Source organism: Rhineura floridana, chromosome 3 (assembly GCF_030035675.1).
Source record: "Rhineura floridana isolate rRhiFlo1 chromosome 3, rRhiFlo1.hap2, whole genome shotgun sequence".
NCBI lineage: Eukaryota > Metazoa > Chordata > Lepidosauria > Squamata > Rhineuridae > Rhineura > Rhineura floridana.
Window position 1 is genome coordinate 125,332,341 of NC_084482.1, and position 13,658 is coordinate 125,345,998.

The 13,658-nt window shown below is 39.6% G+C and overlaps 1 protein-coding gene across 3 annotated transcripts in view; it reads left to right on the top strand.

The window, feature by feature from the left end:
• The window catches only part of RBM6 (RNA binding motif protein 6), a 93,085-nt gene extending 82,483 nt beyond the window's left edge, over positions 1–10,602 (top strand). For all 3 annotated transcript variants that reach the window (XM_061617783.1, XM_061617785.1, XM_061617784.1), the window contains 5 exons: positions 2,170–2,424; positions 4,472–4,546; positions 5,684–5,781; positions 8,781–8,910; positions 10,373–10,602. In XM_061617783.1, the coding sequence (XP_061473767.1) occupies positions 2,170–2,424; positions 4,472–4,546; positions 5,684–5,781; positions 8,781–8,910; positions 10,373–10,498 (684 nt within the window). In that variant the 3' untranslated portion in view covers positions 10,499–10,602. The remainder of the gene's footprint in view (positions 1–2,169; positions 2,425–4,471; positions 4,547–5,683; positions 5,782–8,780; positions 8,911–10,372) is intronic.
• The last annotated feature ends 3,056 nt before the right edge of the window (positions 10,603–13,658 follow it).

Here is a 13,658-nt window from a genome sequence, read left to right on the forward strand (position 1 = left end):
CCAGCAATTTTGTTGTTGTGTCCAGAGTAGAAATGACCAATGGAGGACTGTCGGTCCTGATTTGTAATAGTTTTCAAACAGAACAAATTATCTTTGTAATGCTTTTTTTTAAAAAGCAAAATGTCAGAAGAAGCATCATATGCAAGACAAGATGTAGCAGTAGTGTCTTAGACTTGATCTGCATATGCAGCAGAATGAGATGGTAGAGTTGGGTTGGTAGAATGGGCCTTACCACTCCAGACTGCAGGTGGGAGATCCTATCTTTTGAATGCTTCCCCACATAAAGACTGCCTACAAGTTTTAAAATAAAAACAAAAAACCTAGCACATTAGGGCTGAAGTTTAAGCTCAGCTCTCTAGCAAGGAATTTTTCCCTGCATGAGGCAGAATTTGAAAACAAGTGATTCCCTGCTCCTCAATTTGCTGTCTGTTTTTATCTAATTTTGCATCATACTACAAATTATGCCGAATTTAGTGATAGCCTGAGATGGTAGAATACTCGTCTGTACTACACAACTTCAGACTCCAGAGTATTAATAACTAGTATATGAGCGCATTCAAAATATGACATACACACCCCAGATCTGAGATTGTACAATACAGAACTTTACCACCTTCCTATACCAACTCATTATTCTATATATTACTTATTTTTGTATATTTTAGCCAATCAGCTCTCAGGGCACTTCACAGTACAATACAAATAATAAAAGCAAAACAATTATTTTGATTTTTGTATTACAAAACAATTGTAATAAAACCTGCAATAAGGCAACAGTTAAGCAATTTTAAGACACAAGACTTTAAAAGCCTGGAAAAACAAAAAGTCTTAGTGCTGAAAAGATAACAAATAGGCTCCAGGTGTTTAACTCATACACAACAAAAGCTGATTATTAGAGAAAAACAACCTAATTTTCAGAATGTATGGACCATGTAACTAGTTAGAAGACTGCCTAAACTAAGGGCTGTTTCACATCTTGCCCTCTTAATGAGAGACTTCATGGAATCAGCCTATATTGGCCTCCAGAAGGAAGAGACAGGATTTCTTCCATTGCAGCCAATGCATACATGTGGTTGTCATCACTTCCTGTACTCTCCAAATGCCTTTCTGTGTTTCCTGCTTATTTAAATGTTGGCTGCTCTTCCTAGAACAGACAAATGAGTGGATTCTCTCCCCCTAACATCCCCATTATTTTGTTAAGAGCATAGCATGAATTTTCCCTAAGAGTTGATTGAGTGCTTGTTATGATTTAAGATGAAGAAGTTCTGACCTGGGTGAAATTACCATTAGATTATGAATCTCAAATGATTTTAGGATCATGTATTGACTTGTGCTTATCATCATCTTTACTAAAAAAAAATTATCAGAGGGAAATAGGCAAAAAAGAACAGTAAAATATTCATATTAAATGGAAAATTTGCTTGTAGAGTTTTTAGATACTATTCTTCAGGCATTTTCTGACATTGTAATGTTCACACTGGAATCCTTAAGATTCTAGGGAAAATCCAAGCTGATTTTCACTTAGGTTTTTGGAAATGGAAATCAGCACATGATGTCTGTGGGAAAGTCCATGTCATAATTCAGTTGAACATACTGTAATCTAAATCCAAATTTTGATTTCTCTAATTTTAACTTGGGGTTGAGCCAACGTGAAGTCTGCCTGAATAGCACCTATTTCCAAGAATCTTTATTTTGTATACAGGTGATCCTTCCATTTGTCATTTTGGCTACCAGTTTCCCCCCAAAAGGCTCATATGATGATTCTGTTGTTAAAATAAGATGGTGATGATTATAATAATACCATAATTAAAATAATATTTAACATTTGTATAGTGCTTTCAAGTGTTCAGAGTGCTTTCACTTCACTGAAACTCTGTGAGAAGTCAATAATATTCTCTCACACATGTGCATGCATGCACAATTGCAGATTAGAAGACTGAAGCTTAAACAAGAGTGTCTTGATTCAGGCCATCTAGAAGATTCATGATAGATATGAGATTTGAACAAGAATTTTTCTAGATTGTAGCTCAGTCACTTAGCAACTGCACTATACCAGCTAAATGCCCTGATTGTAGCAGATTGGCTAATAATATATCAATTGAGGCATCTAAGACTTAGAACCACTGAATAGGATTTGGATTTGCATATTGGTCTTATTTTTTTCTGCAGCCAAAGGTGGTGAATCCTCTGATAGGACTCCTAGGAGAGTATGGTGGAGACAGTGACAATGAAGAGGAGGAGGAAGAGGAACCAAAGCCACAGCCTCCACGACCACCAGTGCAACAGGAGGAACGGCCACAAAAGGTTGAAAATGATGAAGATAAGCTGACTGACTGGAATAAGTTAGCATGTTTACTTTGCCGGAGGCAATTTCCAAATAAAGAAGTACTAATCAAGCATCAACAACTTTCCAATCTTCACAAAGTAAGGAGAAAAACAACACATTCAGGGGTTTTTGCTATTCATATTATATCTTACTTCATTTAAACAAATCTTCTGATTAGCAGGAATGCCACCAGAAATTAGAAAGTTTCAGGATAAGGCGTGTTCCTTTTGTGTCAGGGCTTTAAGCCATGCTGACTGCACCTCAGAGCTTATTGTAGACGTGGAAAAGGTGCAGTAAAGGGCAACCAAAATCATTAGGGAACTGAAACAGCTTCCCTTATGAGGAAACATTACAATGTTTCAGTCTTTTAGCTTAAAGAAAAGGAAAGCAAGTGGGGAATATGCCAGAGGTTGCTACAATTATGTATTGGTGTGGAGAAATTGGATAGAGAGGTTTTCTTCCTCTCATTATACTACAGCTCAGGGCTACCCAGTGAAATTGAATGATAGGAGATTTAGGATGCATTAAGACATATCTGGCTTTAATAATATAATTCATTTTATTAGAATAGTAATTGTTTGTATACAAATAGTTCCACATGTTGCGTCTGACGGAGCTCCTTAAAATGGTTCAGAACCCTTGATTTTGGATAACCTACTTTTTTGTTAACTTTGCCTAGTTCCAGAAAAAAACAGCTCTTCTAGTATATGGCAATAGAAAGAACAGACTCCCACAGCACCTTAAAGATAAAGAAATGTATGGTAGCAGGACTGTCCATAAGGTTTAGCTTACTTCATCAGATGAATGTTATAGGCTAGATCCTACCAGTTATTTTTTTTCCTGTTATGTTTTACAAATGGAATCGAGGACTTTAGTTGAGGGTTGGACAAAAATGGGGACACTAGCACAGGGACAATAGGAGTATAAAAACCTCATCACCTGCTTCAGAACCTTTGAAATACAGTGGCTTTGTTGCCCACAGAATACGTGAGTGTTATACCGTTAATTAAGCCAACTAATATGCAGAATTCTGGAAGTGCAAGCTTTCACATTACACAAGATATAGCATATAAGTTTTAATGTGTATTGGTTGGATTGCGGGATGGGGTGGTTGGATGGATTTTACACATGTGAGTCATGAATATATGGCTCTCCCATCTGTATAAATAAACATAGTTTTTGCTGGAAAGGAGTTTAAGTGAGTTAATGCGAAATTGTAGTATCTTCATATTTTGCCTCTCATAGGTGTAATTTTTCCTGATTTCTTTCTCTCCCATATTGCTTGAATTCCCATTCCTTTCCCCTTTTACTGTTAGGTATAGCTTTGGCTCTGTACCAAAACTAACCATAGCTAGCTTTAAGCCTGAGTTTGAAACTAGCTTCAAATCCTGGTTTCAGAATTTGGTTTAACCACAGTGTTAACACAATCCAGGTGTAACACTAAACCATGATTTATGCTGAAGTGGGAAAGAGTATGGTGTATGTGAGCTTCTGGGAGATATCAGAAAAGGTTAGATGATCATTATCATCTGCTTTCTCATTACCAAAACATAACTCAAAACAATAAAAAATAAAAACAATTCTTTAATACAAGAAGAGTGACACTACTAACATAAAGAAAATAAAGAAGTAAGCATCTACACAACAGTCAGAAGTCAACAGCTGTTATTAGTTTAGCCAAAGGCTTCTTAAAAGCGACAGGAAACAGTCATTGCCTGGTGAACTTCTCTGGAGAGGGCATTCCACCAAGTTGGTGCCCTGACTCAGAAAAAACAACCCTGCACCTAGTGGGTGTCCACCAACCTTCATTTGGCAACGGCACCCAGAGCAAGGCTTCAGATGCTGCATTTAAGAGATTGAAAAGCTGTGTTTGGGGGAAACAGAGCAATATAGAATGAATATGAATAAATTAAATTTCCTTTGCTTTTATTTTGCATTTTAGTACATTTATTTTATAATAATATGTACTCAAGTGTTGGAATTCAGTGTTACATTTTATTTTATTCCATAAGTCTGCCATACATCCTAATATTTTGCTGCTCACAAAACTTGAGAATTGGCTGAATGTTCTAAATGGCTACAAGTCTTTTTCATTGCATGAAGTGAGACAATTCAAATGCTATTTGTTCCTTTTACTACTTACAGCAAAACCTAGAGATTCATCGGAAAATAAAACGATCAGAACAAGAGCTTGCGTATTTGGAGAGGCGAGAACGTGAGGTAACTGGGTAATTAAGTCTGCTTAGGATGGTCCTGCGCAGCTGTGGCTGTGCTGAAGCAGGATCTTGATACATAAACAGTTCCCTGTGTGCCCTACCAATACTCATTTGCAGCTGTATGAGTGTGTGTGATATATATTTTATACTGTAAGGAGTATTTAGATTGTAGCCTGAAGCGACTCTGGAAAGTGAATTAAATTGGCCTTAAACTGTAATATCAGAAGAAAAATGGTACATGTCTAGAATACTGGACTAAGCCAGCTGATATTGGAAACATTCCTCCTGTGTGTGACCAATGTGCCCCCTTGTGATTTCCCTTGCCCTCTGGAGAGTGGTGTTATTTACATTGTTTTTCTGGGTATCGCTAGTCTAATTGCTATTTAGAAATAAAGCCATGTGGAACAGAATTAAGCAACCTGATTGCTTGGAAACATGGCTTGTTATGAACACCCAGCACAGGAGACTCTTCTCTTTGCTGTGTACAGAGACTGCAGTGGCTCATCATATAGAATCATAGAGTTGGAAGGGGCCTATAAGGCAATTGAGTCCAACTCCCTGCTCAATGCAGGAATCCAATGATGGAGTAGGCATCCCATCTTTCCTTGATAGGGAGATGTTTAGGCACAAGATGGAGATGTCAAAAGATGTAAGCTTTGACTGCAGAATTAATGCCCACAGAGAAGAAAAAAGAACTGATTTCAATGTGCAACAGTGTGCTAAGATCTGAATGTGACACCTCTGTCTTAATGGTAGCACCTCATTCAACACACACTTTCAAAGAAACCCAAACACCCTGTAAAATAACCAGATTGTTTCAATTGTATGTAGGTGCAACATTAAAGTGATTGATTCTTGTACTTTGATATAAACTTGAGAATACAATGCAGTTAATAAGGTGGGTAGGCTCTTGCAGAGATGATACACCTGATTTTTATTTGAAGGTAGTTGTTTTGAAATGTCTGGAAAGTAAACCAAGATGTTCTGTTGCACTATTGAGGAACTAAAGAATTTTTGTCCACTGCTTAGATTAGTTCATCAAATGAGGAATTTTCAGTGAAGGAATGAATTATCGGCAGCATACTAGGGGAGGGAGAATCAGTAATGCCTTTTTAAATAACTCTGCCTTTTAATATTAAAGGGAAAATTTAAAGAAAAGGAAGGCGACCGAAGAGAGAAATTTGAGGAACGGAACTCTCCAGAGAGAAAACGGCCAAAGTATTTCAGGAATTCTGAAAGGTAATGGTTCATTCTTGTCTCATGAAATAAGTTGTCCAAAATAACTTTTCAACAGTGAGAGAGACTGCTTTGGAAAGTGTGAACTCCTTCAGAGTGAACTCTGTTAGAGACTTTTAACCCGAGGGTGGATGGTCATCTGTCAGGGTTTCTGTAGTACAGTAGGGCCCCGTTTTACGGTGCTTCGCTAATGAGGCAGTCTCAATTAGACTAAAGCCCCACTCATATGGCGATTGTTCCGCTTTTATGGCGGTTTTCAGGCGTAGAGCGCCATTCTGTTAAATGAGTTCCGCTTTTTAAAGCGGTTTTTGCTTTTCAGCAGAGGTCCGGAATGTAACCTGCCGTATGAGTGGGGCCCTACTTAATGGGTTTCCTGCACTGGCAGGAGGTGGGACTAGATGATATTTGAACTCCCTTCCAGCTCTATGATCTTAACTGCTTGTGTATTTTGTAAATTGGTAAGGAAATAAAAGGATATGTGCTCCTATGATTTTAATAATTTTAAAGCCTTTAAAGTGCTCAAAGCACTCTGCATACATTCTCAGTAATCCTTACAACAATCCCATTCAAAAAGTAGCCCAGTATTCTCTCCATATTGAAAATGGGTTAAGGCTGAGAGTTTGACCTGCTTTAGGCTCTCTAATAACTTAATGGCTGAGGGAAGATCCTATCTCCAAGGTCGTTTTCAGAGAATAGCATTGGGTGATGGTCTTTTGGCCCCCTGGCAGTTGTGCTGTGGGGTGCCGCAGGGTACCATCATGTCCCCCATGCTGTTTAACATCTATATGAAGCCCTTAGGAGCACTCATCAGGGGATTTGGGGCAAGATGTCAGCAGTATGCTGACGATACCCAGCTCTGTTTCTCTGTAACATCTGAATTGGGAGAGGCTGTGCAAGCCCTGGACCGCTGCCTGGACTCGGTGGTAGGCTGGATGAGGGCAATAAACTGAGTCTGAAGCCTAGCAAGACGGAGGTGCTGTGGGTTGGTGGTTCCCGAGTTCGGATAATTGATCAGTTGCCTGCTTTGGATGGGGTCGTACTCCCTCTGAAAGAGCAGGTTCATAGTCTGGGGGTGCTCCTGGATCCATCTTTGTTGCTGGAGGCTGAGGTGATCTCTGTGGCTAGGAGTGCCCTTTACCAGCTTCGGCTGGTAAGACACCTGTGTCTGTTTCTGGACCGGGATAGCCTGATCACACTGGTCCACGCAGTGGTAACCTCTAGGCTAGATTACTGTAATGCGCTCTATGTGGAGCTGCCCTTGAGGTTGGTCCGGAAACTGCAGCTGGTGCAAAATGCGGCAGCAAGACTGCTCACTGGGGCAGGGTATCGCCGACGTATCACCCCACTACTGAAAGAATTGCACTGGCTGTCCATTTGCTACCGGGCCAAGTTCAAGGTTCTGGTTCTGGTTTATAAAGCCCTATACAGCTTGGGACCAGGATACCTGAAAGATCGTCTTATCCCTTATATACCCAGTCGATCACTGCACTCTGCAGGTTAGGACCTCCTGCAGATACCATCTTATCAGGAGTTCTGCACAACATAGGAAATGGACCTTTAGTGTGGTGGCACCTCCCCTGTGGAATTCCCTCCCCTTAAATATTAGACAGGCGCCATGTCTGTTATCTTTTCGGCACCTATTAAAGACCTTCCTCTTTAACAAGCTTTTAAAATTGAGACCTTATCCCAGTCTGCATCTGTGTTGGAATTGCTTTTTAATATGTTTTTAAACCTTTTTTTTAAAATATGTGTTGAAAGCTTTTAAAAAATGTTTTTAAAGATGTTTTGTTTTAATGTATTGTAAAGTTTGTTTTTATGATGTTTTAAAGTGTTTTTAGTGCTTTTGTTTGCCACCCTGGGCTCCTGCTGGGAGGAAGGGTGGGATATAAATCAAATAATAAATAAATAAATAATAAGATTTGAATTAGGGGCTTCCCAGTTCACATTATCAGCTGCTGTCTTATGCATACTTTCATTTTTAATATTTTATGTAAAATGTTATCTGTATACTTAAATACATTTTTGATATTTTATAGTAATTGTCATTAAAAATTCTAATATGTTGAAACAAATAGTCTCATAAGCAGTGTACATAAAATAGGAACATAGGAAGTTGCCATATACCAAATTAGAACATTTTGGTCCATCTAGCTCAGTATTGTCTACATTGACTGGCAGCAGTTATCCAGGTTTTCAGGCAGGGAGTCTCTCCCAGCACTATCTGGAAATGATGGGGATTGAACCTGGGGTCTTTTGCATGCAAAGCAGATGCTTTGCCACTGAGCTACAGCCTTTCTCCATAATAATTTAAAATAATTATCAATAATATACAGATAAAATCAGCAAAAATTTAAGAACAAGCATACATAACTAAATTAGTTGTCTGGATAGGCTTGCTGAAGTAAGGTTTTAGCAGGCATCTAAAATAGCATAGTGAGGGTGCCTGTCTAATGTTAACAGACAAGGGATTCCAGAGCATAGGTGCTGCCACAGTAAAAGATCGACTCCTCCAAAGAGTGCTGGAGTTCAATTGATCCAGAATGACACTTATGTTCTTAAGGAATAGTGTGTATACCCAGGATTCACTTAACACTAGTTAGCTGTGTCTTGACTGTTAGAAGATCCTGCGTGTGTATTCCTAGTTTGTATATTTAAAACACCCTGGTGGATCACAGGAATTATAGGAGATAAAAAGGAGGCCTCAAAAGACTAAAGACCCCTGCATTAAAAAATGAGCCTCTCATCCTCTGGGATGGGGAACCTATTGCCATCTAAGGAGTTGCATCAGCACAGCCAATGGTCAGGGATGATGGGAGTTGTCATCCAACAACAGCAGGGGGGTTGTAGGTTCCCCATCCCTGTTTGGAGGTGGTTTAGGCAGCTGACAAATCCTAAAGTTCCTATTGTGTCTGTCAAATGTGCTGTTGGTTATAGAATAATTCTTATAGTTCTATATGTGCCTGAAAATATATCCATGTCGACATACTTATATTTGTTTGCAGTGACTATAAGCCCACAGATAAAGGAAGAATGGAGAGCAACAACAAAGGAAGCCGTATGATGCAAGCTATGGGCTGGAAGGAAGGTTCAGGTCTGGGGCGCAATGAACAGGGCATGACGGCACCAGTGGAGGTAAAACTCCTGTATTTGCAAAGGCAACTCTTTTCAATTAGTGCAGTTTGGTTTTCCTGCCATGAATCCACATTTTTCTGAAAGACGTCTCTGAAAAGCTGCCTGCAAGAAGAACTATGTCAGTCTGCATCTCTTTAACAAAGTTACTTGAAAAGTTAGTGGAAAGGAACAAAGAAAAGTGTATCACCCTTTGTTTCTCAAGGAGTAACTGTCCCCAGCCATACTTGGGTTGTGTGCACATGTAGACCATAAGTGAAAGGAGCAGAAGCTATTTTCTTCAGAATCTTAGCACTGAAGTTGGCAGGACCTTTTGCATGTACTGCTGGCATCTGAAGTACTATTGGTGAAAGTAAGGTAAAGGGATTTTTGGTTACAGCATCCAAGATGTAGAACTTCCAGCCCTGGGAGGTCAGACTATCTCCTTTATTAGCAGCCATCTGGCATCACATCAAAACATTTTGCCAGGTATTTTGCCTGGCTGTTTGTTTTAATTTTTTGATCTCTGGATGTGGTTGTTTTTGGTCTGCTGATAGTTTTTTATTCTTCACTGGTGTTTTAGTTATGTTTTTGTTTTAAATCCTATTATGGTCTCTGCCTGGAACACTTAATTGAAGTAGAAAGTGAGTTACCCGTTCTGTGGAATGCATTGTCCTCTGTTATATGTGAAGCAGCAACTATCAGTTGCTTCAGATCTTTTTGCCCAGGCTTTTCCTGACCCATAGTAATTGGACCCTGATTTATGTGTATGAATCTCCTGAATCTGTTTTATTTTCTTTTATATGTTTTTATGTTGGTTTATTGGTTTTAGGTTGTATTTTTGTTTTAATGCATATTTTTATATTGTACATAGTGTACTTTGAGATTTTTAAAATACTAGGTGGTTTAGAAATGCTTATAAATAAATTGTGGTTTGCAGTACTGGTAGCTAGAGGTGTAATTCAGAAAGGGATCCCTAAGAATGAGGACAGTATACCACCATTACTTAAAGGAGCAAACACTCAATGTCCTTAGTTACAAAATTGTTAGGTAAGGTTAGCTGGTATCAAATGATGTATTAATTCTGTTACCCTTACTCACTGAAATACTGCTAAGCTATGTTTAAAAGAGCCTGAATGGCTTTTTGACATTAGCCCTCTTCATTCACCTGAACATGCAACTGTTAAAACTGTAGGGGAAGGTGTGTATGCTGCAAGCCCTGCCCCCAGTGCTGCTGCACATAGGCTTCTTTCAGATCTTTTTGCACTCTGAGTGTGAAGATCTGAGAGGAGCCTCTATGAGTTGGGACACTGGGGCAGGGCTTGCACACACACCCGAGTTTTAAGCCTCACAAGTTCAGGGCTTGCCTGAAGAGGGCTGGTGTGTTTACATCACAAGGAATGTCTGTTTCTTCCTTGGTGATAAAAAAAAATGAAGTTGGTGAATTTTCTAGGTGGAAATATTACTAGTTTATTTTTTTTTCCAGCCTGAAAGTCGGAAGAAGGGAGCAGGCTTAGGGACACAAGCAAGACCCAGCAGAAGGCAATCTAATGAAACTTACCGAGATGCTGTGCGGAGAGTCATGTTTGCCCGCTACAAGGAACTTGAATAAATGTGGAAAGAAATCCCACCATACCCAACACATCCTGTACCCTTTGGCCCTTCTTTGTGTCTGTCTTGTTTTTTGAATCAATGTGGGTTTTTTTTGCTGCTGAAGTGTGTTTTTGTTTTTTGTTTTTGGAATAAAACAGAAAAGTCAGTATTTGGTTTTTTTCTTTCCCACTTTCCAAATTTGTGTACTAAATCTTACTGGGGAAATAGTTTTTGTTCAAATCTATTTGAAATGAGAGTATTCTATCATATATGCTGATTTTGTTGTCTACTCCAAATTACAGGCCCTTTTAGAGGATAGGCTTTCAGAGGCTACTAAGCACGATGGCCACATTCTACCTTTACAGTTGGAGGCAGTATGCCTCTGTGGAACAGTTGGGAATTGCACGAGGAGAAAATGCTAGTTGGCCACTGTGAGAATAGAATTCTGGACTAGATGGGCCTTTGGTCTAATCCAACAGGGCTCTTATGTTCCTCAGTATTGTTTCATGTTTTACTCATACTGCTGCCACCCCCACCATCCTCCACAGATTTAGAGGAAGAAGATTGTTTCATTTCTGTTGAGTAGAATTATTAGACTGTGCAAATTTGGCTTTACAACTGTGGAAATAAATGACTAGAGTCCTGTGTGGATCTGGATTCAAAACTGCACCCCAAGTGTATAAAGTGGAACTTGTGCCAAGTCCCATACGCTCAAGGTTCCCAGGGTATGGACTGAACACACATGAGGCCACCACCTTGCTGGTGATAAGCAGGTTTAGGTCTGGCTGGTCTCTGGATGGGTGACCACTTGGGAACTACATATGTGCTGGGAGGTTCCATGACGAGAGAAAAGTGGAGTTTAAAAATGAAAGAAAATAAATAAGATTATAAATAGAATGAATGAAACCTTTTATTGATATACAGTGATCAATGCAGAAATATTAAAGTAATAGCATGGACTTAAATGACTAAAAAAATCTATCAAGGCAGTACAATGTGACTAAAAGAATAACGGACAGTGCAAGGTCGATAAAAGAATAACAATTACTGATTAAGCTATTATAGATGTAGATATGATATTGCATAGAAAATTACCAAGTTCTACAATGCATCCTCCTAATGCTTCCTCCAGCCTGCGTAGTTTAAAGCATCGCAAGTTTCCTAGCTGTTCTAACTTCATACCATTTTAGCATTGTTGAAGATGAAATCATAGTCGGCCACCAATTGGGTGTGGTGAATCAACAGGTCAAAGCATCCTTCCATCTCTAACAAGGCAGGAACAGAAAAACAACAGGAGGACAAAAGGAGGGAGAAGGGAAAACTAAACCATAGTCTAGCAAGACTCAAGCCCCCTTCAGTTGTAAGAAAAAATAAAAGACATTGCAAAAAGGTTGCTGCTCCTTTCTCAATCTTAAAAAAATGCTGTCTTCACTAATAACCATGCTGCTGGTTTTAGCCCCTGATCTGCAGTCGTAAGTATGTGTGCTCAGAAGCAAGTAAAGCAATGTTCAACGGGACTTAATCTTAGGTAAACAGCCTGGGATACGCTACAAGATGTTTTGCATACTTTGTGTTTGCCCACTAGTGTGCATGTTCTCACAATAAATGCCTCTTTTGGGGAAAATGTGTTAATTTTTACTAACTTAGGGTACATTTAAACTGGTATAATGCAAATTCCAATGCTCCAGAATAGTCAACAAACCGTGAATGGACTAACCAGTTTAGGTCACAGTTTTCCTGATTAACAGCCCCCTCTTGTACCACTGTATCCCTACTGGGAAAACTTTTTATGTACCCTTATGAAACCCAAGTCTTTCTCCAAGGCCAAACTGCAGGTGAGAGAGATTCTGATTGGGGAAAATTGGTGGGGAGTGACTAGAGCTGAAGTCCCAGTCAGATTATCTTCTTTCCCCTTATTAGTGTTTTATTTTTAACCACAGGTGAGCCACAGATCTCCTGAGTTGCATGTAGTTCTGCTTGGGGTTTGGTTTCATCGATGTCACTGGAAGCTACTGCTGCATAAACAAGCGTAGGATCACACTCCAGCTAGAGTGCTCAGTTGCATGTTTAACTCACAGTGGTTTCAGTGGTGTTTTCCAACTAAATGTTTTTGCACAGGAGGCATAAAGCAATTCTTTTTAAATTTGGTTGCTAACTTGAACATAAACATGTTCTTTTGAATTCCAAATCATCTTCTTATATACTAAGTGACTAATTCTCGAAGCAGCTGAAACACCACCATCTACACACAAGGCAGAAGGGCCATAAATCAGTGGTAAAGTATCTGCCTTGAATGTAGAGAAGGTCTCAAGTTCTTTTCAGGTGTCCTTAATGGGCTTTAGGGAACCCCAAGGTTTGCGTAAATACAAATGCTTTCTGGGTTGGGGGAACCAAAGGCTTGAAAGCCAAAAGGTTGCTCAGCAGCCATAGAATACTGACTGAGAAAGGTGTAACTGGCTAGCATGAACGATGAACAGGCTATTCCACGCTACACCATTTTGTTGCAGTTTCTAGTTGCTCTTCTCTGATCCAGCGTTGGTGTAAGTAGCAGCTCAAAGGTGATTAAAACCTTATCCGTGAAAACCCATACTTTTTGCTGGACGCTACTTACACCGACGCACAATTATCCTGTAATGCATTCCTGAAGCAAGCTGTTCTCGGATTATATTTTTACTTGTCCTCAAACCACAGTATTTCATAGCAAAATTCTGATTCGCATTAACCTTGTCGCCAACAGCATGTGTTGCATGTAGTGTGGTTTATAACATTAATGTTATGCCATACTGCCTGCAATGTAAGTAATATTGAACAAGCTGCCGCCGCCATTCATTTTGTGAATGTTAAAATTCGGGAGGGGGGTTGAAACTGGAGACTGCTTTGTCACCACCCCAGTTGTGCCAAAGCTAACGTCTTCCCTGCTATCGTCTTCCCTGCCATTTCATACCGTGAGTAAACAAGAGCGGCAAGGTTATTATTTGCCCGGTCTACCTGCTCTAAGGCCTATCTATGTCTTTGCAGTGTGACTGATAACTGCACTGGGTGCGCTATGACTAGGCATCTTGGATGTGCAGGGGCGAGGTCAGGTACAAAGCTGCACGGATAGTTAGTTGAATGGCAAAAATATGTATTTTACAGTTCAGGCCTATGCATGCTTCCTCAACAGTAAATTTCACTGTGTC